General features: G+C 54.7%; 1 protein-coding gene across 1 annotated transcript in view; it reads left to right on the forward strand.

The window, feature by feature from the left end:
* Positions 1 to 24,617, forward strand: part of MAN1C1 (mannosidase alpha class 1C member 1) — a 147,678-nt gene that overhangs the window by 112,380 nt on the left and 10,681 nt on the right. The window contains exons 4-8 of the mRNA XM_065930088.1: positions 2,342 to 2,422; positions 6,963 to 7,057; positions 12,648 to 12,774; positions 15,953 to 16,046; positions 21,964 to 22,079. Coding sequence (XP_065786160.1) covers positions 2,342 to 2,422; positions 6,963 to 7,057; positions 12,648 to 12,774; positions 15,953 to 16,046; positions 21,964 to 22,079 — 513 coding nt within the window. The remainder of the gene's footprint in view (positions 1 to 2,341; positions 2,423 to 6,962; positions 7,058 to 12,647; positions 12,775 to 15,952; positions 16,047 to 21,963; positions 22,080 to 24,617) is intronic.

Here is a 24,617-nt window from a genome sequence, read left to right on the forward strand (position 1 = left end):
TCAGCCACCAGCTCCCCTCCCGCCTCTGAGACCCAGGCTGCCCAGCAGGGCATTCTCAGAGCCAGGGCTCCCAACACTCTGTGCCAAGTGCCCTCCCCCGTGACCAGCCTTAAGGTGGGGGATGTCCCGCCAGCCCATGAGTATTTACTAGCCTGAACTCCAGGCACGTTGCTCCCACCCAGGAAGCTCCTTCTGGGGCTGAATCCATTAGACAGAACAGCAGCAACAGGGGAAGTGACTCGGGAAGGGAGAGGTGGCTATCTGCTTGGAGCCACCCTGAGCCGGAGCTCGCATCTATGTGCCCCTGCGCTGCCCTCTTGAGATAGGTGAGGGGGCACGGAGGCCATCTGGTGTGAAGCCCACGGCCAGGTCTGGGACCCTCTTGGTCTCCAGCCTTTGCAGGCAACCCTGCTCAGGACCTCAAGGACCAGACCTTGGGGAGGGACCGCTCACGTGTATGGATGGAACAAAAGCCTTAAATACCAGACGCCTCCCTCTCCCAGTGATCTCCCAGCCTGGGCTAAAGTGACAGATCCATCCTGGCAGTCTCAGCTCCCCGCAGGGAGAAGCCGTTTAGGTGGTCTGGGGAGCAGGACATGGAGACAGATGGTGGGGTCCGTCAAAGCCCACCATCAGGCTCCACCCGGGGCTCCACGAATGACAGGTCCTGCTATGAACTGGGATGGCTCCAGGAACTCCTGGCAGAGTGGACACCTCTGCTCCTAGAGGGGACCATGTTACTGTGGAGCAGGGCAGAGAGACAGAGTGGAAAAGGTCTGGGAGAGCGATGCTACAGGGGAGCCTCCGGCTCGGCCCGCAGGCTGGGAAAAACTCATGTGACCTTCCTGGGCCTGAGATTCCCACCCGAAAGACAGGGCGATGCTGGTGCCTAATTCACAGGCTTGTAAGGATGGACAACCATGGAGGGTTGTAAAAAGCATTTTATAACACACTGTGAAGTCCAGTGTGGATAAAGTGATGCCATCCTCCCTGTGATGATTTCAAAGCTTGTTATGACTTCTGCCAGTCTGGATGAGGGGAAGAAGTTCAGAATCCTCCCATTTCCTATGGGAGCAGAGGCAGGAGAAGGAAGGAGTGGCTCCATAGCCCATCTGGACCCCTAAGCAGATGGTGGGAATAGAGTGGGCCACAGGCAGCTGCCCAAGGGGCTGGGTGGTGGCAGGGCTGGGGAGCCTAGGGAAATTCAGGCAGTCCCGGGGACAGTTAGGGAGTGTCCCTGGAAGAAAGCCAGGTGGGGGCCCTTCACCTCTCTGAGACTGGCTTTCTCATGTGAAAGGTGGGAGTGATGACTTCACCAAGGACTGGAACGCAAAAGAGAGGAGTAGCTTTGCAAGTGTTCTGTTAATGGAAAAGCTTTCCCAGATAAAAGGATGGCCATCATTGCCATCAATAACAAAAGACTGCAATGTGGGAAGCGTGCAAAGGGAGCCCTCGGAAGCAAGGGGGGGATAATAGCAGGTACCTTTATGGAGCCACACCCAGCCATGGACAGGCACTGCGCAGGCCTCTCCCCTGCCCCAGTCAGCATCTCCTATCCACCTGCTCAGGAAGAGGAAACTCAGAGCGGGAAAGGCTGAATATCTTGCCCAAAGTCTGAAAGCCAAGTGAGTGGCTCAGGTGGGATATTAAGCCAGATCTGGGCCTTGGCACGATGCTCTGACACCCCTGCTTTGCCGTCCAGGCTTCAGAAAGAAAACAACAATGTTGAAGGCGAGTGTGGGTGTACCCTGAGGGCTACAGAGCGGAGGCTAAGAAAGTGATGATTGCCTGTCAAGATCTGCCTGGCAGCGCTCCTTTTGCCCCAGAACCTCCTCTGAGAACCTTCTGCTTGCCCTGTTACCCCGAAGAAGGACCACACCAGTCTCCTGCGAAGTCAAGGGGGGGTCCCTCGGGGAGGGGAGGGGAGTGGGCCAGACTGGGAGAGGATTGGTCGGTCCTCGGGCTAAGCTTCAGCCGGCAGCTCCCCCGGCGTGTTCTGGAGCTCCTTGGAGAGCAGCCAGGCATAACTTTGCTCCGATGGCCTCTGGCAAGGGCCGGGGAAGGAAGCCAAGCCCAGTGTTTATTTGGAACTCTGTAAATGTGCGGTAACTGCCGTCAGGCAGGTGTTGATCCCTCTCGCCTTTTGCTCTGAAAACCCCCACCGCGGGGAGCCTGGCCTGCTGGGCAAGGGTTTGGAGCCTGGCCCAAGTGTGGCCAGGCCAGTGGGGCAGAGGCGGTGGATGGCAGGTGTGACCTGTCTCAAGGGCCCAGTGGGCCCCAGGGAGCCCTGAGGAGATCTCATGTATGTCCCCTCTGCCCTCCCCATCTTTCTGCCCTGCAGAGCGGAGAAGCATCCTTGTTCGAAGTGAACATCCGGTACATTGGAGGACTCCTCTCAGCCTTCTACCTGACGGGAGAGGAGGTGAGTTGTCCTCTTGAGGCCCCTGGGTCATCCTGGCTGAAGAGGGCTTGGGAGAACAGCAACCCCACCCCACTCGTTTTACCAACAAGGAAACAGGGGTTCCAGGGGACCCACATCCCATCTTCATAGGGCCACCTGCAGATTCTGCCTCCTCTTCTGTCCAGCGTGTCCACTCTGCTGCTCAGAACTGGCTCCCAGAGTCGGTGGTGGGAAAATCTTTAAGGGCAGCAGCTGGGTCTGCTCACCATCTGCACAGCTCCCCTCGTGGAACCCTCAACATCCGGGCTTGCTCTGGGCTTGGATTGCTGCTGGGCTGGTTTTCACACATGTTGGTTCTCAGGACTGACAAAGCCAAGACCATTGTTTCCCCACTTCCGCCTCGGGCCCCTGGACCTCAGCCTGCTCTACAGCCATCCCTTGTCCTCCGCTCCAGGGCCAGACACCAGCTCCAGGTCTCAAGGGGCTGACCAGGGAGGTGGGCAGCCACTGCTGGCCACTCAGCCCAGGCGAGCTGCGTTGGCTTCCAGAAGGAGAGCCTTGAAGTGAGGCGAGAAGGCGGAGCCCTGGGCATGGAGTAGGAAAACCTTCCTCTCACCCGCATGCGGCACCTGCCTGTGGCTTTGAGCAAGTTCCTCCTCCCGCTCCTGGGCCTCCTGCCTTCCCTCCGTGGGGTGATCCTAAGCCCATGGAGTCAGAGAGCTCTTATGAAATGGGATGAGAGGGAAAGAGTTCGGGCCCAGGGCTGAAGGGCTCCAGAGCCCATGTTCTCCGCACTGTAAGGAACCCTGAGATCACAGAGCTGGGGGGACTTCATCCCTTGGGAGTGTCTGAGGATTGAGGGGCAAGCTGGCTGAGTCCCCAGCACATGGGTCAGCCGTCAGTCATGTGTCCATTACCCAGAGGGCTGCGCTGCCCTGCGCCTCACTGCTGTGTCCACTTAGAGACAAACAATGGTCCTGCTCCCTGCCGGCGGGGAGCCTCTGCCGCCACTGTCGGAGGAAGTCACTGGGCTTCCCTGGACGCCAGGGGTGTGGAGGCAGCAGTGAGCCCTCGATCTCTGCAGTCACTCAGGGCCTCTCTCCCTCAAGCCTGATCTCCTAAGCAGAGATTCCTGCTTGTATCAATTTGTCCCCAAATGATGAATGTGAGAGTTGGACTATAAAGAAAACTGAGCGCCGAAGAATTGATGCTTTTGAACCATGGTGATGGAGAAGACTCTTGAGGGTCCCTTGGACAGCAAGGAGATCCAACCAGTCCATCCTAAAGGAAATCAGTCCTGAATATTCTTTGGAAGGACTGATGCTGAAGCTGAAACTCCAATACTTTGGCCATCTAATGCGAAGAACTGACTCATTGTAAAAGACCCTGATGCTGGGAAAGATTGAAGACGGGAGGAGAAGGGGACAACAGAGAATGAGATGGTTGGATGGCATCACCAACTCAAGGGACATGAATTTGAGTAAACTCTGGGAGTTGGTGATGGACAGGGAGACCTGTTGTGCTGCAGTCCATGGGGTTACAAAGAGTCAGACTCGACTGAGCAAGTGAACTGAACTGATGGTCCAGGGGAACCCTGCAAGCCACCCAAGGCCTGAATGTCATTTGAAAAACCCCAGGACAGGAAAATGACATGGAGTTGAGAAAGGCACCAGGCTCTGCCCAGGCACTCCCCAGCCTCTTGTCCAGGATGGGGGAGGAGTGATACAGGTTAGGGCCCACCGGGGTGGGTGTGGGACCAATGATTTCTGGGGGGCAGAGCAGGCAGTGAGGTGTGGTGTGAGCACTGTGGTCCAGGAGGCCCCAGGAGAGCCTGATCGGTGCAGAGCCCCTGAGCAGGCAGGCTCCTGGGTGATAGGCGCTGCCTCGTCCCCCCAGACACGCCTCCTGGACCCCGCCCTCCACGTGGCAGAGACCAGGCTGCCCTGGCAGGCGTGCAGACCGAGACCTAGAGCGCCATCTGGTGCAGGTCACACAGGCTCCTGTGGCCTTCCTGCCGCGGCCTGGGTCCTAGCCCCTGCTCAGCCTGGCCCGGCATCACTGCTTGGCCACACCAGGGTGAGGACGCCCTCCCCTCTCCTCCTCCGTCTCGCCCACAGTGGGTATCCGTGGGGTGGGCTGTTCCCATGAGTGTTTGTGGAATGAACGATGAAGGAGCCCCCACATCCCTTCCGGTACTGAGGCCTTTCTTGCTACAGAGGGGACCTGCAGGAGGTGGAGCCCCTGAGACTCCGCTCCCAGGAGAATGACAAGTACAGCTACGGCCGCATCGAGTGAGATTCTCAGAGCACTTTACAGCTTATATAGCACATTCACTTATGTACATCCTCTCTCCTGATTTCTAGAAGACTCTCTGAAGCAGCCAGGGCACACATCACTGTTCCTTTGTGCAGAGGAGGCTCAGAGACAGCACATGCCTCACCCAAGGTCACGCAGCTGCCCAGCTGGGAGATCAAACCTGGGCTCTGACTCCCAGTCCAGAGCGCTTTCCACTCTGTGGCACGTAATTCCTGCCAGTCTCTCTCACCTCTGTTCTGGAACTAGGAGGCCACTGCCCGTTGATTATCATGACTGAGACCGAATCTCTCTGTGTTGGTGAGGCAGCGTGGTGGCCTGGAAAAGAGCCACGTAACAGAGCTCCACAACCTTGGGCAAATTGCTTCTCTGAGACTCGGTTTTGTCTTCCCCAAGGCTGTTGCAAGGATTGAAGGCCACGTAGATAAGACACATCATTTCTAAACGATAAGGGGGACGGACTTTCTATTCCCCGTGGTACTACTCCTATCTCCACAGTCCCCCAGCATCCTCCCTGGGATGCTTGAGACCCTGTTGTAGCAGTCGGCAGGAGGGCCTTCCAAAGGAGATGGGGTTTGCTGGCAGAGAGGAGCATTTCAGAGGAGTTAGCGTGGAGTCCTCGAGCAGAAGGCAGCCTGGAGCCCCAGCCTTCTGTCAGGTCCCCGCGGGTTCCTTTATGCCTCTGTGCTCAGCCCCCCTGGGGGTCAAATGAAGATATCAGGACCTTCAAACAAGAGCCCCTTGTTACTGAACCAGTGGCTTCTGGGGTGACTCCAGGCTTTGGAATCTGGTGTCTAGACAAACTCCCTCGGGATTCTGCCAAGCTGCCCCTGCACCCACTTCTCGGATCCGCTGTCTGGCACTGGACATTATCATCTTCTCTCACCCATCACAGCCAGTCCCCAGGTGCAATTACTGCGTCTCCCTCCATCCCGCCCACCTCTCCACAGAGCCCTCTAATCCACATCCCAGGTGGTGGTCACAAACTCCTTCTCCACTGTGGTCCCCAGACAGCTGCCTGAGCAGCTATAAATTGCATGTGTTCGAAGGAGAGACCTCAGGAACACTTCATCTTGCAACGATACACAGAGGCGTCAGTGCACTGAGACCCCCTTGGAGCCCCGAAGTGAAAAGAAATGCTTGTTGTCTCACCAGGAGTGGTTGCTTGGGGACTTGCATCTCATTTTTTAAAAAAATAAATAACCTTTTTGTGGGTTTGCTTTTATTGTAAAAATAGCACAGAAAATAGAGATAAACCAAAAGAAGAAAATAAAAAATCCTCCATGAGCCTAGTCCTTTGGGAAGACCATTGTTAGTATTTCAGCATTTTCCCAACCTTTCCTCATGCGAAAGTTGAATTACACCATTGTGAAATATTTTCTCTTAATAGATCATAAACCCCTTTCTTTTGCTATAAAATAACCGTCTCCAACATCACTTCAGTGGTTGCACTTAAAAGCCATAATTTCACTATTTGCCTGTTACTTGATATTTAGTGTATTTCCACTTTTTCTACTATTGTAAACAACACTGGAATAAATAGCCATGAAGTTAAGTTGTTGCAACTTCTTTGATGATTTATTTCCTCAGAGGGTCACAGGTGATTTTGAATTAATCAGAACAGTTTGAGGGGCCCAGAGCCTTGGGCAGGCCCCCCAGCCATCATATCCCTGGGTTAGCCATTCACCTTTCCTGCTGTAAAACGGGACCAGTGGGCAGAATGTCAGCGGGGAAAGGCCCTTCCCCTGGCTTTACGGCGTGGGGGAAGGCAGAGGTTTGCTGAGAAGCGCACGGAAGCCAAGCAGGGGAGCAAGGCCTGGAGCTCCCAGTCCAGTGCCCCTTACATCCTGTCCGAAGGTGCTTCCCACGTGCTCAGCCCGGGCTGCTCGGGGGCTGCAGTGCAGGCTGGCACTAACACTGGTGACCCGCTGCCCTGATTGCTCCGTCTTCCCGACGGTCACCCTGATCACACATCATCACTGAGCCTTTTCATCCTGGTCCTGACACCACAGTAGGTACTTTACAACCGTTATCTGATGTTCCTGCCACCAGCAACCCTCTGAGGAACGTAGTATGGTCCTTGATTATTTACAAATGAGGAGGGGAATCGAGCCAGAAAATCATGGAGTCAGGTTCACTTCCAGACCTGTCTGACCCCGGAGCCTAATAACCCTCCCACTCTGAGTCCAGCAGCCTTGGCCGGCTCATCTGCCAGGATTGACAGTGCCCTTTGACCCTTCCTTTCCAGGTGTTCCGGATAAAGGCCATCAAGCTGGGAGAGAAACTCCTGCCAGCCTTCGACACCCCCACGGGAATCCCAAAAGGCGTGGTGAACTTCAAAAGGTAGGTTGCCTTCTGGTTTCCCCTTTGTGGCTTTGGCTGCATCTGCATGGAAACTGAGGCACAGGGTGGTGGGGGGGGTGGTGATTCTGGTGTGGGAATCACAGGGAGTGGGTGGCATAGTGAAAACCAGCCTTAGCCAGGGGCTCCCCTGATCTTCCTGGTGTGCAGAGGGGGTCACCGTGCCTCTGGGATCCGCCTGTAATGCTGCCATGACTCACATCCCCACAACTGTGCCCCAGCCACCCCCCTCCCCCGCTGGGATCCCTGGCCAGGAGGGACATCACACCTCCCACCACGGGCAGGAACCCGCAGCCTCTGGGGAGTCAGGACCATGGACAGAGGGACCTTGGTTTGCTGACCCTCACCCTCAGCCACTCCCAGAGCTAAGTCTCAGGAGCCCCGAGGGGCTTCTTGAAACATCAACCCCATGGAGGCTCAGACTCCAAGGAGGAAAGACCCTGGCTGAGGTCACATAAGCCAGTAAAGGGCCACCTAGGGCATGAGCCCAGGACTTCCCACTCTATTTTCAATAGTATTTATTGTGAGTCCCCCCATAAAAGCAAATTCTCCTCGCAAAAAAAATGTGGATTATACCAGAAGTGTTGGATAAGACCCAAAATATTGCATGTGACTCCACTAAATAAGAAACCACGGGTATGCTTCTTTCTACTCGCCATTGATTTTCACTGGCCGCTTCCATCATTTTCCCTCCCGATGGGTTGCTTAATTCAGTGTGGGAGCTAACGTCTTTCTGGACGTTCACCAAGTCCCAGAGCCAGAGTGGACAGGACCTTGGGGGACATGGCTGGAGCAGGTGGAGCCAGGCTGCAGCTCCAGCCCGCTCCAAAGCCTTCGGGGACTCACCTGCGTCCCGCTGCTTCCCAGAGGGGAAGAAGGGGGTGAAAGTCAAGGGAACAGTGGCCAGCAGGCCCTAAACTTGCTCCTGGAGACCGCTGTGCACCCCACTGCCTTGCCTGCCCTCCATCTTTCTGTCCCCTGGGCTTCTCGCCGCTTCTCTGGGCATCAGAGCCCAGCTCAGATGCCACCTTCTCCAGAAGCCAAAAGCATCCTCACCTCGCCTGGCCACCAGGCACCCTCTCTGCTTCGTGTGGCCCTCATTTCCCCTGTCCTCCACGTTCCCCCACCAGCCCTGGGGCTTCTTGAGGGCAGGACACCTGTCCCCTTGCTTTTTCACTCCTTCCACACATGTTCACGCGAGGCACTGTGTGTGGTACGAGAGGCCGACTCTGATGATTGCTGATTCCGACATTTATTGAGCAGTCACTCTGTGCCTGGCGTCACGCCGAGGGTTTCGCTCATCGCCTCACCTATCACACTCCACCCAGCAGTCCTTTAGGGTCGGTATTTATGTTATGGCCGCTGCCCAAGGTCTTCTAGCTCACAGGTAATGGGGCCAACTTTTAAGTCATTTTGTTATGAATCAACAGCTGTGCTCCTGATGCCCACCTGGCCCTCCCTCAGGGAGGAACCCTACTGCCCATCGCTGCATGGAACAGAGCCAGGAGTCTCAGTAGAAGGCACGAGCCCATCCCTAGGCACCCAGGGAGCCCTCTGGGGCTGTCCTTTAGGCCCTGCTACAGCCCGATCCTGGGGGAAGGACTGTAATATTTCCATCACACTGAACTTCCTGTCCCATCTCCAGAAGCAGTTTCTTATCTCAGGAATCTCAGCCCCACAGGGGAGGGTAGGCGGAATCTCTGGGCTCAGGTAGAGTCCCCACCGCCCCTGTCTGTCCGGAGGAGGTCCCACCCTCTAGGACCTTGCAAAGAAGAGGGGACTCGGCCTGCTGGGCATCTTGACTTACCATCTCTGGTCTGAAAGGATTCCTGGGGAGTGATGTCACTTCAGCCTCTGTAACAGGCCAATGAGGAAACCTAGGGACTCACTGAAGCACCATCTCGGTGCCAGGCTTGACTTCTCAGAGGTGGACAGTTGGATCTCTTTTCAGTTTCCTTTCCCACAAACACTGATTCTGGAGAAGCATGATCAGATGTCTCGGAGCCAAGACATAAGCACCCTGTGATTCTGACTCTGTCCTGGGTCTGGCTTCTCGGGCCTTCCTGCCCGGGGTCGGGATAAGACCTTAGCTCAGGCACCCCTTCCTCCTCCGTATGTGGCACCCCCCTCCCCTGACCCCCAGCAAGCCCCACACACCACGGCCCTGGCCACCTGCCTTTCCCGGGTCCCTCAGAGCCCAGACCTGATCTCACACAGATCCTGACATTTCTGATTAAGAAAGCGCATTTATTTTTAGGCTGTTTGCATGCTGCCGGTGCTGTATACATATGTATGTAAATGCATATTTCCTGGCAACACCTCCCTCTCATTTTCTGGGTAAGAGAGTCTGTTGCTAAAAATGCATCCTGGTTCCACCAGGGAGAGCGTGAGGGCTGCATACAGCCCTGGGGGCATGGTGCTGAGTGTTGCCTCTGGACAGGGGCTGCTGGCCGAGCGGGGTTCACGCTGCTGCCCCTGCCCAGCGTGGGGCTGGCTTTGGGCAGCTCTGCCTGGGGCCCCAGGAGGAGCGGCAGTAACTGGGAGGAGGACCCTGAGGGGTGGTGGTCCCTGAGTAAGCGTGACCACTCCTCCTCCCTGGCGGCAGGCCTGGGAGGCAGAGGCAGGGGGCAGCCGTGACCTCTGACCTGCAGGACCACTGGACTCTGGAAAAGGGGAGGTGTCCAGTCCCAGGGCCTCTGCAGCTGAGTCAGCCTCTCCAGGTAGCTTTCACACACTCAGGCTCACACACACGCGTGCACCCCACTGCCACTACCCTAATCATGAAGTCTCAGAGATCCAGCCTCACCTTTGTCTCACACACTCTCCCATCCCTATGTGCACAGATTCACACCCAAATATGTGTTTACAAGTGCACACTTCTGCCACACACGTGCATCCATGTGGTAATAATTATGCAGGTTTGTTGAATGGTCACTGTGTCCCAGGCACGACGTTACGGATTCTCTCTCTTCATCACACAGCAACCACATGGACCCCACTTTAAAGTGATGAAACAGACTCAGAGAGGTAAGGTAACTTACCCAAGGTCACACAGCAGCAAAGGTAGAAATTAGAATCCAGTCTCTGTCTGGTTCCAGAATTAGTGCTTGTGTTGATACTCTACACATGTGTGCACACGCAGAAGCTTCTGCCAGGCTGGGGAGGGGTATCATGGAGCAGCCCCTCACGCCAAGGGAGAGAAGGCAGGCTGCAAGCCCACTTGGAGACTTAAAAGGCAGGAAGGGGAGCAGACCCGCTTCTGTCAGCCCACCAGTCACAGGCTGATCAGAAGACTTCCTGGTCTCCGAATGGATGCCACCCAGAACGGATGCATCAGGGGCACAGAGGACCTAGGATTTGGATTTGGTTGCAGCTCAGCTAACACTATCAGCTACTGTGTGACCTTGGAAAAGTGTCTTCCCCTCTCTGACTCTGAGTGTCCTAACCTGTGAAATAAGAATCTTGCTATCTACCCCTGCAGTTGGTTGTGAAGGTAAAATAAGATACCGCTGCTGCCTGGCACATATCAAGAACTTAACTCTAACAGACAACATAATTTAATGTGCATTATCACATAATGGTTACAATGACAGTCATTGCCTGCGTGATTTGTAACTTACCATGACTCTCTGAGGTGTGGAGATGAGGAGGCCAGGGTCTGCAGGAATTCCCTGACCCGCCTGAGGTCCCCTGGCTGGGAGCTGGGGGAGCCAGTATGTGAGGCCAGGGTGCGGAAAGGAAAGTGCCTGGCCCACCGCCTGCCCCTGCCCGGGGCGACTCCACCACTGAAGGTCCGCTTGGGGGTGAGCATTGGGAGGGAGGGGAAGGAAGGAGAGGCTCCTGTAAGGAAAAGAACAAAAGACTGCTGATGGTGGCTGGGGCTTGTTTGTTTGTTTACCTTGAATTTCTCTGCCAGGGCAGGAAGCATCAGTTATTCAGGAAGCCCTCTGTGGGTGCCTGAGGCTTCCACTGAGGTCACAGGCTGGAGAAAGAGGTCTCCTGGCCTGGAGGGAAGAGGGACACAGAGGGGTCAGCTCCCCCTTCTCTCGGGGTGGATATGGGGCTGTCTGGGGGACCCCTGAGGGTTCCTCTGAGGCCGAAGCCAACAGATCTCAATTCGAATCCTGCCTCCACCACCTACTGGTTCTGAGCTTCTAAAGGCAGCTCACTTCCCTCTCTGTTTTCCTCAGGGATTAATGGTGCTTAAACTTGCAGTCTTTTCAGTGGACTTTAAATGCAGTCCTGATGTGGACAACCCGCCCCAGTGCCTGCATCTGGAAGCTGTTTTATTTACTATCTAGAATTTAAATTTGACCTCTGTGCAACCCCTCCCTCTCCACCTGCCCAGAGTCAGAGTAATACCCAAGGAAGCAGGTGTGTTTATTGAGGTCATTGCCCCAAAAGATCCTTGAACTCGATTCCATCTGTTGCTGCAAGAGTTCCCTGAAACCGCATCAGAGAGGAGAAAGGCAACCTCGGGGGAGCCCCAGCCCACCCGGATAAAGCTGGGCCCCTCAGCTGGCAAACTGTGACCTCCCAGACCCACGCTTGCCCTCCTAGGTCCTGTCCTTGGGAGACAGAGGGTGGACAGAGGCCAGCTACTGGGGGGCCAGGGTCCCAGCTGCTCCACTTAACTGTGTGATCTTGGGCAGTGACGTCACCATCCTGTGCCTTGGTTTCCTCACCTGTGAAAGGGGCAGATGGGAGGATTACCCGAGGCCCTGCCTCCACTCTTCCTCCTTGAAAGCACCCAGTACTTTCAAGGAAAGGGAGGACGCAGTTAGCTGACAGCTTTCTCCGGCGGGGTCGCCAAGGCATGCTGGTGATCCATCTAAGGTGTTCATGAGACGTGTGCATCTCTGCGGTGGGGAGACCTTTGCTCAGAGAGCCCCTGCTGCTTTCATCCCTAACCTCAGACTTCCCAGGGTCTGGTACTCCCTGGTGGGTGGTCTTAGAAGAGCCATCCACCCTTCAGGTGTGGGTTCCACAAAGTTCCAGATGGGGGCCGCTGTGAGTCCATAGGCAGCAGTGACTGTGGAGGGGAGGAAAAAGGGCCAAGCGGGGTCCCTCTCGTCATCCCTCACTTTGGACCCCAGCCCTGCACTATTTACCCTCCACACGCAGCAACAATGATTGTGAACCATCAGCTGCCCTTGAACAAGTGGGTGGAAATAGAGTGTTCTGGGGGGTCTTTGTGGTCCCTGACAGCATTATCCCTATCGCCTGTAAATTTAGCATCACGTCTGTGCCAGGTCTTGGCCACCAAGGCAGCTCTGCTCATGTCCTTCAAGAGCCCACACATCTTACAGGAGCTGCTTGACCGTAGAAATGAAGACTATTGCCTGTCAGACAGCCCTGGGTTTAAGTGACCTGTAGGCGAGTTTCTCACCAACCTGAACATCCTCATCAGATAAACTGGGGTACGAACGGTATTGACCCCCAGGGAGGATTCACTGGGATGGTATGGTGAAGCTCCTAGTCCAGTGCTCAGCACATAGTAGGTGCTTCCCCATGGAGCAGAGGAGCCAGCCCCGCCGGCAGGGGCTGACCCCGACTGCTTCTGTCTTTTCAGCGGCTCCAACAGGAGCTGGGGCTGGGCCATGGCAGGGAGCAGCAGCATCCTGGCGGAGTTTGGATCCCTGCACTTGGAGTTCTTACACCTCACCCAGCTCTCTGGCAACCAGGTCTTCGCAGAAAAGGCAAGTCTCTCCACTCCTTCTTTCCCTTGCAGAGAGCAGAGGGTGAGCACTCAGCCTCTGACGGGGAGATGGAGCACGGGCCAGCTGAGGGTGGGGGCGGGGGAGCTGAAAGCCCAAAGCCAGGGCCAGAGGAGCAAATAGTTGCCTAGTTGTACCCGATGCCAGGCGGCAGGGAAGGTGAGGACAAGGAGTAAGCAGGGAAGAGACATGGCTGCCAGCGAGAAGGCTTTCCCTGGTATACGTGTGAGCTCGGTGGCAACCACACACGTGTGAAATCCGGAGTAAGTACAACCAGGGAAATCTAGGCACCAGCTTGCGTTGGCAGGAACGGGCCACCCGGCACCGAAGTCCCCTTTCCAGAGACATTTAACTTCTCCGGTGAGATCTGCCTGCTTTAGCGCTTCCAGACGCCCGTCTAGCTCGTGTTGTCAGCAGGCTGGCAAAGCGATTTCCCTCCGCGGCAGAGGCTCACGTCTGTTCCTTCTCAGTTAGCGGGCTGGCTAAGACCAGAGAGGTGCAGAGAGCCAGCGTCCAGGCCTTTGTCCTCCTGACAGCTGCCCCTGCCCCGTGAAGCCCTCCGGAAGGAGTGGTTTCTCAGGGTCACAGCCCGGGGCAGTCCCATCTGGAAGGGTCCCCGTAGATCTAACTCTAAACCCAAAGAAGGAAAGTGGACACACACCACCCGCCGATGGCGCTTGTCCCTTCCCGAGTCCTGGCCCTGTAGGGACATAAAGCCCTGCCCTCCGGGAAGCAGACCACCGCCCCCACCCCCCCACTGCCAAAGCCTTCTCTTCCCTGGTCCTGTGTTAGTCTCTTAGAATGCCAAGGGAGCCAGCGGGTCACAGAGTCACACACTACCGGTGGCTCCCAGGCTTACGTCAGCCAACCTGCCTCAAAGCATCACCTAGCACGCTGGCTGGTGAAGAAGCAGATTTCTGAGTGTCATCCCAAGCCCAGGAATCTGCATTTTAAACAAGCACCCATACGGGACTTCCCTGGAGGCCCAGTGGTTAAGGTTTTGTCTTCTGGTGCAGGGTGGTGAGGTGTGGGTTTGATCCCTGGTCAGGGACCTAAGATCCCATATGCCAAAAAAACCAAAACATAAAACAGAAGCAATATTTTAACAAATTCAATAAAGATTTTTAAAATGGTCCACATCGGGGAAAAAAAAAAGTCTTTAAAAGAAAAAAACAGCACCCATGTGCTTTTTGATGCCAGGTTGAGGACCACCACTTATGCAATGTGGGAATCCACCCAAGCTTTCTAAAGAATCTCAAGAAGAGTTTTTCAACCCCTGAACCACTTCCTCTGCCCTGGGGCTCACTACCACCCTTAAAAAGCCCCTCATGTTGTCAGACCTCCCTTCAGAAGCTCCTCCTTATATTGAGAGGTCTCTGCCTTCCCGGGACACCAGACCTCCAGAGCTCATGGAGTAAATTCAGTCCCACTTCTGATGAATCTTATATTCTGGTCTCTGGTCCTTTGGCCCGACTCCAGGCTGTCTTTGCCCCCAGCCTCCCTATTTCCACTGCTCTTGAGCCAAACTCCTCTAGGAATACCCCGGCTGGCTCAGAGAGGAGTGAGCCGAGGAGTTGCTCTGGTTCCTGCTAGACTGGAGATGCCACTGCCTGAGCACCTGCGATGTGCTGTGCACTGTACACTGGCTCTGATTTTCGCACCAAGCCGGTGAGGTGTGACTTCTTTTATCCCCGTCTGACAGAGGAGGACACTGAGACTCGGAGAGGTTCAGTCACCTGTCCTGAGTCATCCATCTGGTTAGTGATTAAGCCAAGACTCAAACCCAGGACTTACTGGCCCTGAAACCCGTGCTCTTACAAGACCAGATCAGTACAGTAGGCTTCTAGCCTTTTCACAAGAGTCCTCCACCTCTCTGTCGCTACATTTACATTCTCCAGCTCCTTTGATTCCCCCAGTCATGCCTCTCACACAGGCGATTATTGGCAGTCAACAAATTGGCCCCAATTCTGGAAGCACTCGGACCCTCCAGGGGAGCTCATTTAGCCCGCTTCACTGCTCACCACCAGGACAATCAGGAATAACTCAGGTGCAAGCACAGCCCTGTCCCCCATAATGGACTCCGTTAGCATAAGTGGATGTGAGATCTGATGTGGCGAAGCAAAGTGCGAGTGAGCTGCTGTGCCCGGAAAGAAAGGTCTGACAGCTAAAACGCTGCTCCTCGGCTTGTAGATAAGTCTGCGAGCATGCTCCAGCTCAGTCCCCAAGGGCCTTTCTGTCCTGCAGAGTCTGCACCGGAAGATTTCATGTTCTGCCAGACAGCAGCCCCTGATGGATAAAGCCTTGCTGAATCCCATGTCATGCCCTTCACAGCCCCGAAGGTTGCAGATCCAGCCTCCTGCTCCAGCAGGGGCAGCCTCTGTTGCACGCTGCTGCCCGGTCCCTGCCCTGATCCCTGTTGGACCCGGGGCCACTCCCTGTGGACGGACAGACCATACTCACACCCTGGTTCTGCCACTTACAAGCCCCGTGACCATGGGCAAGTGACTGGACCTCTCTGATATCCTGGTTTCTTGTCTGTTAAACTGAGATGATAATCCTGTATGGATTGTTAGGAGGGTTGGCGACCGTGTATCTGATGGGTCTGGCTCAGAGCAACTGAGAAATGTTAACAGCTGTTGCAGTTGTTATTAAAACCCCGAGACGCCTGTTAGGGCACAAGGATGCTAAGGAGTCTCCCTTCTGGAATGGTTCCTACTGTGTCAGATAAAACAACATATCGCCAGACTGAGCTATGTGAAACTGCCAATATTTAACCATTTCTGACTGTTAAAAAGACAGCTTTGTCTAGCACTTACAAATGAGCGACTATCACTTATATGAAGCCCCTCGTAAAAAGACTCGTCCCCGAAATCCACACACAGTGAGGAAGGGGTGAGGTGAAAGGGGAGACTGGCAGGGCCCCTGGCAGATCTGTCAGCGCAGAGGTGGGGGGCTCAGGCCCCACTGTGGCCACGTCCTGCCGCGCCCCTCTCTTGACCTCCAGACTGGAGCCAACTGCTGGTTACCCAGCTCTCCTTCCTTCCTTGTTGGACTGTTTTCCTCTCTGGACTAGAATCAGCGACCCTGGTCCTCAGGGGGCTGGGAGCTGACTGGCTTCTTGGAGAAAGTAAAGATGTGCCTGGTGTCCATCTCTTGGCAGGTTAGGAACATCCGAAAGGTCCTTCGGGAAATTGACAAGCCCTTCGGCCTCTACCCCAACTTCCTCAGCCCGGTGAGCGGGAACTGGATGCAACGTGAGTACAGGTGCCCCTGGTCCACTGGATTTCTGCCCAGCTTCCCCGCCCGCCAGGCTGTGTGAGGCACCTGGGCCCAGGGAGGGGCGATGCATTTGCTCGGGGCTCCTGGGTACCACCCTCCTGCCAGGCGCCTTGGGGAGTGCTCATTACTGTTGCCATCGCCGTTGTGACAGAGGTGAGGCCCGCCCTGTGCATCGCCCGCGTGCCAGCCATCCCCAGCTTCCATCTCTTCTGATGCCCACCGAAACCTCCTTCATCCTCCCCCAAACTTGCAAGAGTGCTCCAAACGTGGGTCCAAGAAAAGCCAGGCAATCCCCTCCCACCCTGCTTCGTCTGGTTCCCTTCCTCCAACTTTAATTTCTTACAAAAACATTTAAGCAGATCCTACCTATACAGCCACATAAGAAGCATGAGTTCCTCACTCATATCTTACACCTATAAGAACTGATGCTAGGATTTCCAGCTGTTTATGTTCAGAGGCTTTTTTTTTTCCAACCAGACAGTCATGGGTCACCTCTGGAGCCTCATTCACAGCCCCTAGCTCCACCCACTGAAACAGAATGGGGTTTGTGAAACTCCCAGCCAGGGGAGTGTTAAAGTCTCCCAGCCTCCAGTATTGCCCCACTGTCGGGAAGCCCGGCTCTGCCTTGCCTTTTTGACCAAGGCTAGTTGTGTGGTCACAGCGCAAATTGGTTCCATGCGCCCTGCCTCTCAGGGCTTCCCGAGACTCGCCCAGAGGCCCCACCTCCACTGCCTCTCACCAGACAAGGACCCTTTCCCCTTCCCCTTACCTGTTTGTTTTTTTTTTTTTTTTTGCCTTACCCCTTTCGCTGTTTCCAACCCCAGTTGTAATGTCATCAGCAAGGGCTCAGGGACAAGGTGAACCTGAATCTAACTCCTGCCCACCCTGGGGGGCGGAGGGCAGGGGGAACGTCACTTCTTCTCTTTGAGCCCTGGTTTCCTCTCTTACAAAATGGGAGAAGAACTGGAGATATGATCTTTGTGTCCTGTGGAGGGCCGTGGGAGCAATGGTCAAAAGCTGCAGTAAACAGATTTCGGTTCATTCTCCAAGGATGACATGGGCTGTGATTTCCTTGGAGGTTCAGTTGTTAAGAAGTTGCCTTCCAATGCAGGGGGGTGCGGGTTGGATCCCTGGTGGGGAGCTAAGCTCTCACATGCCTCAAGGCCAAAAAACCAAAACATAAAACAGAAGTGATATCATCACAAATTCAAAAAAAGACTCCAAAAATAAAAATAAAAAAAACATTAAAAAAAAAAAAATGATGGCGTGGATTGTCCCAACAAGTAATAAGCACCCATCACCAAAAGTATGCAAGCAGGGGCTGGAGGGCCAGCTGGCCAGCTGTCGGGGATACTGTAAGGAAACTGCAAAGACCCGTCCTTCCAAGCCAGAGCCTCTAGGATCCGTAGGTCCAGGAGACCCAGAAAATTCGACCCGGGAATTTTCCTTGGTGATGACCTCATTCCCAAGGAGCCTCCTGCAAAAACCGCTTGGAGAAACGCACAGTATTTGTAATGAAAACACACTACCAAATTCAGGAGTGCCAGGGGAAAATGAAGGTTTGAATTACAGATTATGGCCACGGGATGAGACAGTTCAATAACTGTTACTGCCTTTAATTGCAAGGCCTGACTGGATGAAGAGATAGACTGCAGCCGGCGCCTAGCTGCTCCAGGACAGTGAGGCAAAACCCGTTACCAGGGGGCGAGGGGTGTGGCTCCCCAGCCTGAAGGGCCACCTTGGCAAATTACAGAGGCACCTCCCTGCCTTCCCCGGCCCTGCTGAGAAGCATAATTTTCTTTGCAGGCTGCACCCAGGGTCGCAGGGCTGGGCAGACTCAGTCACATATGGAAAATTGTTTCCTGTTAATAAAATATGAAGCCGAGGCCCACTGAATTGCAGAGGGAAGGTTATAAAGAAAACCCTGCTCCTCTGGGCACCTGCCTTCCTCCTCCCCTGGCTTTGGTGCCAGGGGTCATCTCAGGTCTTCTGTGGTTTTCACTGGGTTTGGTTTGGTTTTGTTTTCTGGCTGACTGTGTGATTTTCCAACAGATGATACCATTCCCATCTTGCATAAGCCAAGTTCGAGTTCTTATCTCTCCTTGAATCCTCTGTGTAGCTCACTTGCAGCCGCAGATATTGCAGCTTCAGGAGGCGAAGGACTAACTGGGGCTGCATCCCAGCCCAGACCCATGCCCGTGCCCAGTCCCCACTCCTGCCTGAAGCTGGGCCTCAGGGTAGTGAGAGGCCGAGACCCTCCCGCCCCTAGGACGTCGCAGCCAGGATAAGTCCACCAGGCTGCTGCTGGCGCCAAGCACCAAGATGAGACCTGTCCCAGCAGAGCTGCTGAGAGCTTGAGGAGTGGTCAGCCCTCCGGCTTGGCCCCTGGAGTGGCTTGGCCTCCTTGTCCACTGCCTAAATCCCACACCGTCCTCGGTGGGAGGGACGTGGCCAGCCCGGATTCTCCCCTGTGGACGTAGGAGCGTGAGCGGCCCGCCAGCTGCAGCCTGGCCATCTCCCCAGCTTTGCCCTGCTTTCCTGCTGGCGATTCCCAGGCGTGTAGGGTGGCCGCCTGCTGCTGCCAAGTGTGATGGGAGTGTTGTTGACACGGTCAGGAAGCAGAAGAATCCAGTTCCACTCAGGCGCACAAACTCATGCTCTCATCGGCATTTTACAAATCAGGAGACAGAGGCCCTGGGGGGGTCTGACTTGTCCCGAGCTAATGGCGGATCCATGTTTCTAATTCCTACTCCTGCACTTTTCCCCTGTGCCCCTTGGGGTGGGAAGACACCACACACACACACATATCGCCCACACACATTACACACACATCACACATCACGCACATCACACATCACATACATCACACACACATACATCACACACACACAACACACACATCACATATCACATACCTCACACACACAGATCGCCCAGACACATTACACACACATCACACACATCACACATCACACGTATCACACACACATTACACACCACACACATCACACACATTACACACACATCATACACATCACACATCACGTACACATCACAGACATCACATTACACATATATCACACACATCACACACATCACACACACATCACACATCACATACATAACACACACATCACACACATCGCCCACACACACATCACACACACAATCACACACCACATACATCACACACACACATCACACATCACATACATCACACATCACATACATCACACACACATCACACACCACACACACACATCACACACACACATTACACACACATCACACACACACATTACACACACATCACACACACACAACACACACACATCACATATCACATACCTCACACACACATCACCCAGACACATTACACACATCACACACGTCACACACACACATCACCCACACACATTACACACACATCACACATCACACACATCACACATCACATACATCACACATATCACACACATCACACACACATCACACACACAGCATACACATCACACATCACACATATCACATCACACATATATCACACATCACCCACACGCATTACACACACATCACACATCACACACATCATACATCGCACATATCACACACACATCACACTCACCACACACACATCACACACACACATCACCCACACACACATCACACAATCACACACATCACACACCACATACATCAAACACACATATTATACACACATCACACACATATCACACATATCACACACACATCGCACACACACACATCACACACCACATACATCACACACATCACCCACACACATCACCCAGACACATACATCACACACACACACCACACATCACACACATCATACATCACACATATCACACACACCACACACACACCACACACACATCACACACACACATCGCCCACACACACATCACACACACAATCACACACACACATCACACACCACATACATCACACACACACACATTACACACACATCACACACATATCACACACACATCGCACACACACACGTCACACACACATCACACACATCACACACCACATACATCACACACATCACCCACACACATCGCCCAGACACATACATCACACACATACACATCACACATCACATACATCATACACACGTATCGCCCACACAGACACATCACACACATCACACATCATACACACATCACACACACACACACAGAGGCTAGAAAGCAGCAGGACCTCCAAATGAGAACTGCCGTCTGCAGCCAAGGCCCTGTGAAACTCTACGCACATTCCAGGGGGGGTCCTGTCTCAAACAACTGTGGGACACCTGCTGACCTGGCTCCCCTCTCCCACACACACCTGCCAGGTGAAGCCCTGGGCCTCGTCGCTCACCCACACTCTGCAGCCACATGATGAAGTCCAGCCTCTTTGGCGTGGCCTTCAAGGTCCTTCCCAGCACAGCCCAAATCTGCTCGCCTTTCTCTCACTCGGGGCCCACTGGGGCGTCCGCTGTGTGCCGTGGAATCTCCCATGGTCCCTCCCCACACGGCCCACAGCCTAGCGAGGGAGGCAGGCCCACAGACATCCTGACGATACAGCTCCCAGCAACGGTGGGGGGCTGCTGTCACCCAGCGCCTGCCACAGAGGGGCCCAGGCCAGAGGCCACAGCAGCTGCATTCCCCCCTTCCTCGTGGCCCCCTGTGGGGACACGGAGGAAAGCCTGTCCAGGTGGAGCGAACCTGGGAGGGGGCCTGAGCCGTGCTTGCCCCCACCCTCTTCCCCTCCCTTCTCTCTTTCGGCCCCCTCTTTCTCCAGAGGAGCTGAAAATCCTCTTTCCATTTCCCACGCCCTGCCTTCATCCAGGAGAAGGCAATGGCAACCCACTCCAGTATACTTGCCTGGAAAATCCCATGGACAGAGGAGCCTGGTGGGCTGCAGTCTATGGGGTCGCTAAGAGTCGTACACGACTGAGCGACTTCACTTTCACTTTTCACTTTCATGCATTGGAGAAGGAAATGGCAACCCACTCCAGTGTTCTTGCCTGGAGAATCCCGGGGATGGGGGAGCCTGGTGGGCTGCCGTCTATGGGGTCGCACAGAGTCGGACACGGCTGAAGCGACTTAGCAGCAGCCCCAGCCTTCATCCAGCCCCTTTCCTTCCTCTCTCTGTCTCCCTGCTTAACCAGGAACCGCAGTTCGCTCCTTGTCGTATCTACCAAATGCCTTGATGTTGCCTGTTAATGGGAGTGGAGTGCGCTTTTGCTTCTGTAATTAAGTGCTCCTCTGTCAGCTGTCACTCTCTCGGAGCTGCCCTGCGTGGGGACTCCTGCTCGTCCAGCCACGCCTGGAGGTCCTGCTCCCCCAGGGCGGACGGAGAGGTCCTCCAACCCTGTTTTCCCTCTTCCTGCTCCTTTGAACTCTGTTCATCCCAATTGGCTAAATTTAAACCTGGGTTTTTCAGAATAGCTCTGCGCTCTGACCGACTAAATTAAGCCTCTCATTCCTCCTTCCCGTGGCCTTTTTATGAACCTGCCCAGCATTAATTACCATGTTTGGCACCGGGTAATAAAAAATCTCTGAACTCCCTGCCACCAGATTATCTTTTTAAAGAAATGCAACTCATTTACAGTTAATAACCAGCGGCCCTGCCATCTTCTGCCTGCTAAACGACATGATTTATAGCAGCCAGAGGAGCCCCTGCACTTTCGTGTGGGATCATCGAGCTCAAGCTGCCCCGGTGGCCCCCAGTCGTAGGTCACGCCTTTCTCCTGGCACCCCTGAACCGTTCTGCTGGGGTCTCCGAGGCCAGGGATTAAATGCGCACTCCCCGCCGAGCTCACCCGGTGAGACCTGCCGGCGGCTGGTGGAGATGATATTCCTGTCCTCTCTCCCCTCATAGACCACGTCTCGGTTGGAGGACTCGGGGACAGCTTTTATGAATATTTGATCAAGTCCTGGCTGATGTCGGCCAAAACAGATATGGAAGCTAAAGATATGTACTACGAAGCCTTGGAGGTAAGACAGGCTCCTGACTCTGCATGGGTGGTTTGGTCACTCGCCGCCAGTTCCCCGAGGGTCCCTGAGAGCTGGGAGCCTGCCCCCCACCCACTTCTGTCCACCCCTGCACCCCACAGCAAGCAGGAACCCCGAGACTGTCCCCTCCCCAGCCTGTCGCTCTGCACACCCTGTCTGTGACTCTTCTCAAACACCTTGAAATCAGGGCCTTGTCAGCCCCCTCGTTTTACAAATGCAAAACCCAGGCTGAAGGCGATGAAGTCATTTGTCCGAGGCCTCAGGGGAAGCAGCAGGCAGCCTGATGCGGAAACCGTGGCAGGGTCTGTGCCCCTGCTGTGTCAGAACCCAGAACACAGGGGCCCCCAAGGGAGGCGGCCAAAGCAAGACCCTCAGCCATCTTCCGGCTGAACCAGAGGGGATGTAATTAGCACGTCCAAGCTGGGAGGAGCCTCCCCCAGTGGAGCACCCCATTCTGTTCCTTCTCTTGACACGGATGGACACCGGGCCCAGAGAGGGGAAGGCACTAGCTCAAAGCCACACAGCGCAGAACGGGCAGAACTCCAGCTGAAAGCAAGTCTCCAAAGCCAACCCCCCAGGCTCTCCCCACTGTCTCTCAGCCTGTTGGTTCACGTGGCATGGAGCGAACAAGGATGCTAGGCTCCAGTGGGCCAAAGGGGCAGAGACTGTGGGACTGATGGGCAACCAGTTAGCCTAGGCTATTCTGAAGCGGGTTGGAACCCAGCAGCTCACTGATAAGATACCTTTGAGCCCAACGAAAGAAAAGGCAGGCTCCGGGCCTCAGTTTCCTCATAAAGTACATTGAGCAGGTTGGATCTTTTCTGCTCCCACCTTGCTCGAAGCTACCTGGATTCCTTGCTCACCCCTCCCCACTCTAAGTCAGTCCTTCCGCGGCAGCCCCAGTATCTGTAGGTGCATGTCCCTCCCCGCACAGCTGCTCAGCACTTGGAATAAACCAGGCTTCTCGCCTTTGCCCACAGTCCCTGACGTGGGCCTGCCAATCACCCTGACCTCTCTCTGTCCCCCTTGCCCTCGGAGCTCTGGTCCCCAGCCTTCCTCAGGCACACTGGCTCATTCCACCTCAGAGCTTTGGTACCTGCTTCCCTCCTACCTGGACTGTGATTCATGTGGCTGGGTCCTGCCTGTTGGTCAATTCAAAAGCCACAGAATTAGCCTTCCCCGGCCTGTCTCTCTCTTACATACCTTGGGCTCTTTATCAATCGTCTCTACCTTTAGCAGCATCTAAAAGGATCACATGTGTGTTACTTGTTCTCTCGTTTACGGTCTCTCTTCCTGAGCTGTCTAGTCCAAGGGCCTTGTCTACTCATTCACTGTGTGTTTCACTCCCAAAACAGCGCTGGTACCTAGTGGGCATACAGTCACTATCTTGTGAGCAAATGCATGGATAGAGGGAGGGAAGGAAGGAAGGACAGATGGACGACTGAATGGATGGATAGGTGGGTGGAGGGATGGAAGAAAGGGAAGTGGGGAGGAAGGCAGGGAGGAAAGGTGTGTGAGTGGGCGGATGGATGGGTGGATATAGGTGGATGAGTGTGTGTGGGCAGCGATTGGATGGATGAATGACATCTAACTATGCTCTGATCACTTGAATCTGGCCAGGAATGGTATTCCTTCAAGGAAACACACTGGAACAGCCCTCCAGAGCCATGGACCCCTTAAAACTGTGGGCTCAGTGATGAATTTTCCCTGCCCAGCTTCCCGGCGCCAAGACCTCAGTCATGAAACAGGTCCCGGGACTCCAGTCCCAGCTCAGTCTGGCTCAGCCCCGTCCCTCCGAGTTTCCGGGCTGAGCTGCAGCTGCAGCCTGCAGCGTCTGTCAAGGATTAGCGGTCAGGTCCAGCAGTGCTGCCTGGAGAGGCCCTTCCTGCCTTCCTTGCAGAATAAACAGAAAAGTTAACGAGCAGCCCGGTTCCCAGCCCTCGGGGCACACCGTCGTTGAGGCTTCAAGGGAAGAAATGGCCATGAATTATTTAAGCAAACGGGGAGCTTTATAGAAACACTTGATTGAACAGGAGAGAACTCAGCTTTGCTCCGGCATTTGATCTCCCCAATGAAGAGCCTGCAGTGTCTCTGACCCCAGGTAAAGGCTGGGCCTCTGGCGAGTTTGGGGCTTTGAAGAAATGTTCTTGTGGTTGTCAACCTTGTTGGCATGTTAAAAATCACCTGGGGAGGTGTAAAATCCCAGTGCCCAGGCTGCACCCCAACAAGGTTACTTTAAACCTCTGAGTTGGGGCCCAGGCAACCACCGTGAAAGCTGCCTCAGGACCTCCAATGTGCAGGTCAGACCAATGTCCTGCTAGGGTGGGCTTGGGGGGGGGGGGGTGTTCAGACAGGCGGGCAGGCACACCCCTGGGGATCAAGAGCAGGCACAACAGGAAGAACAGGGAGTTTCTGTCCTTGTGGTCTCCTCCAGGCAGCTGTGCTGGATGCCTGGCCTTATTTAGTCCCCTTCTTACAGGTCATGAAACTGAGGCTTAGAAAGGCCCAAGGTCTGGAGGA

The sequence above is a fragment of the Muntiacus reevesi genome, chromosome 3 (assembly GCF_963930625.1).
Source record: "Muntiacus reevesi chromosome 3, mMunRee1.1, whole genome shotgun sequence".
NCBI lineage: Eukaryota > Metazoa > Chordata > Mammalia > Artiodactyla > Cervidae > Muntiacus > Muntiacus reevesi.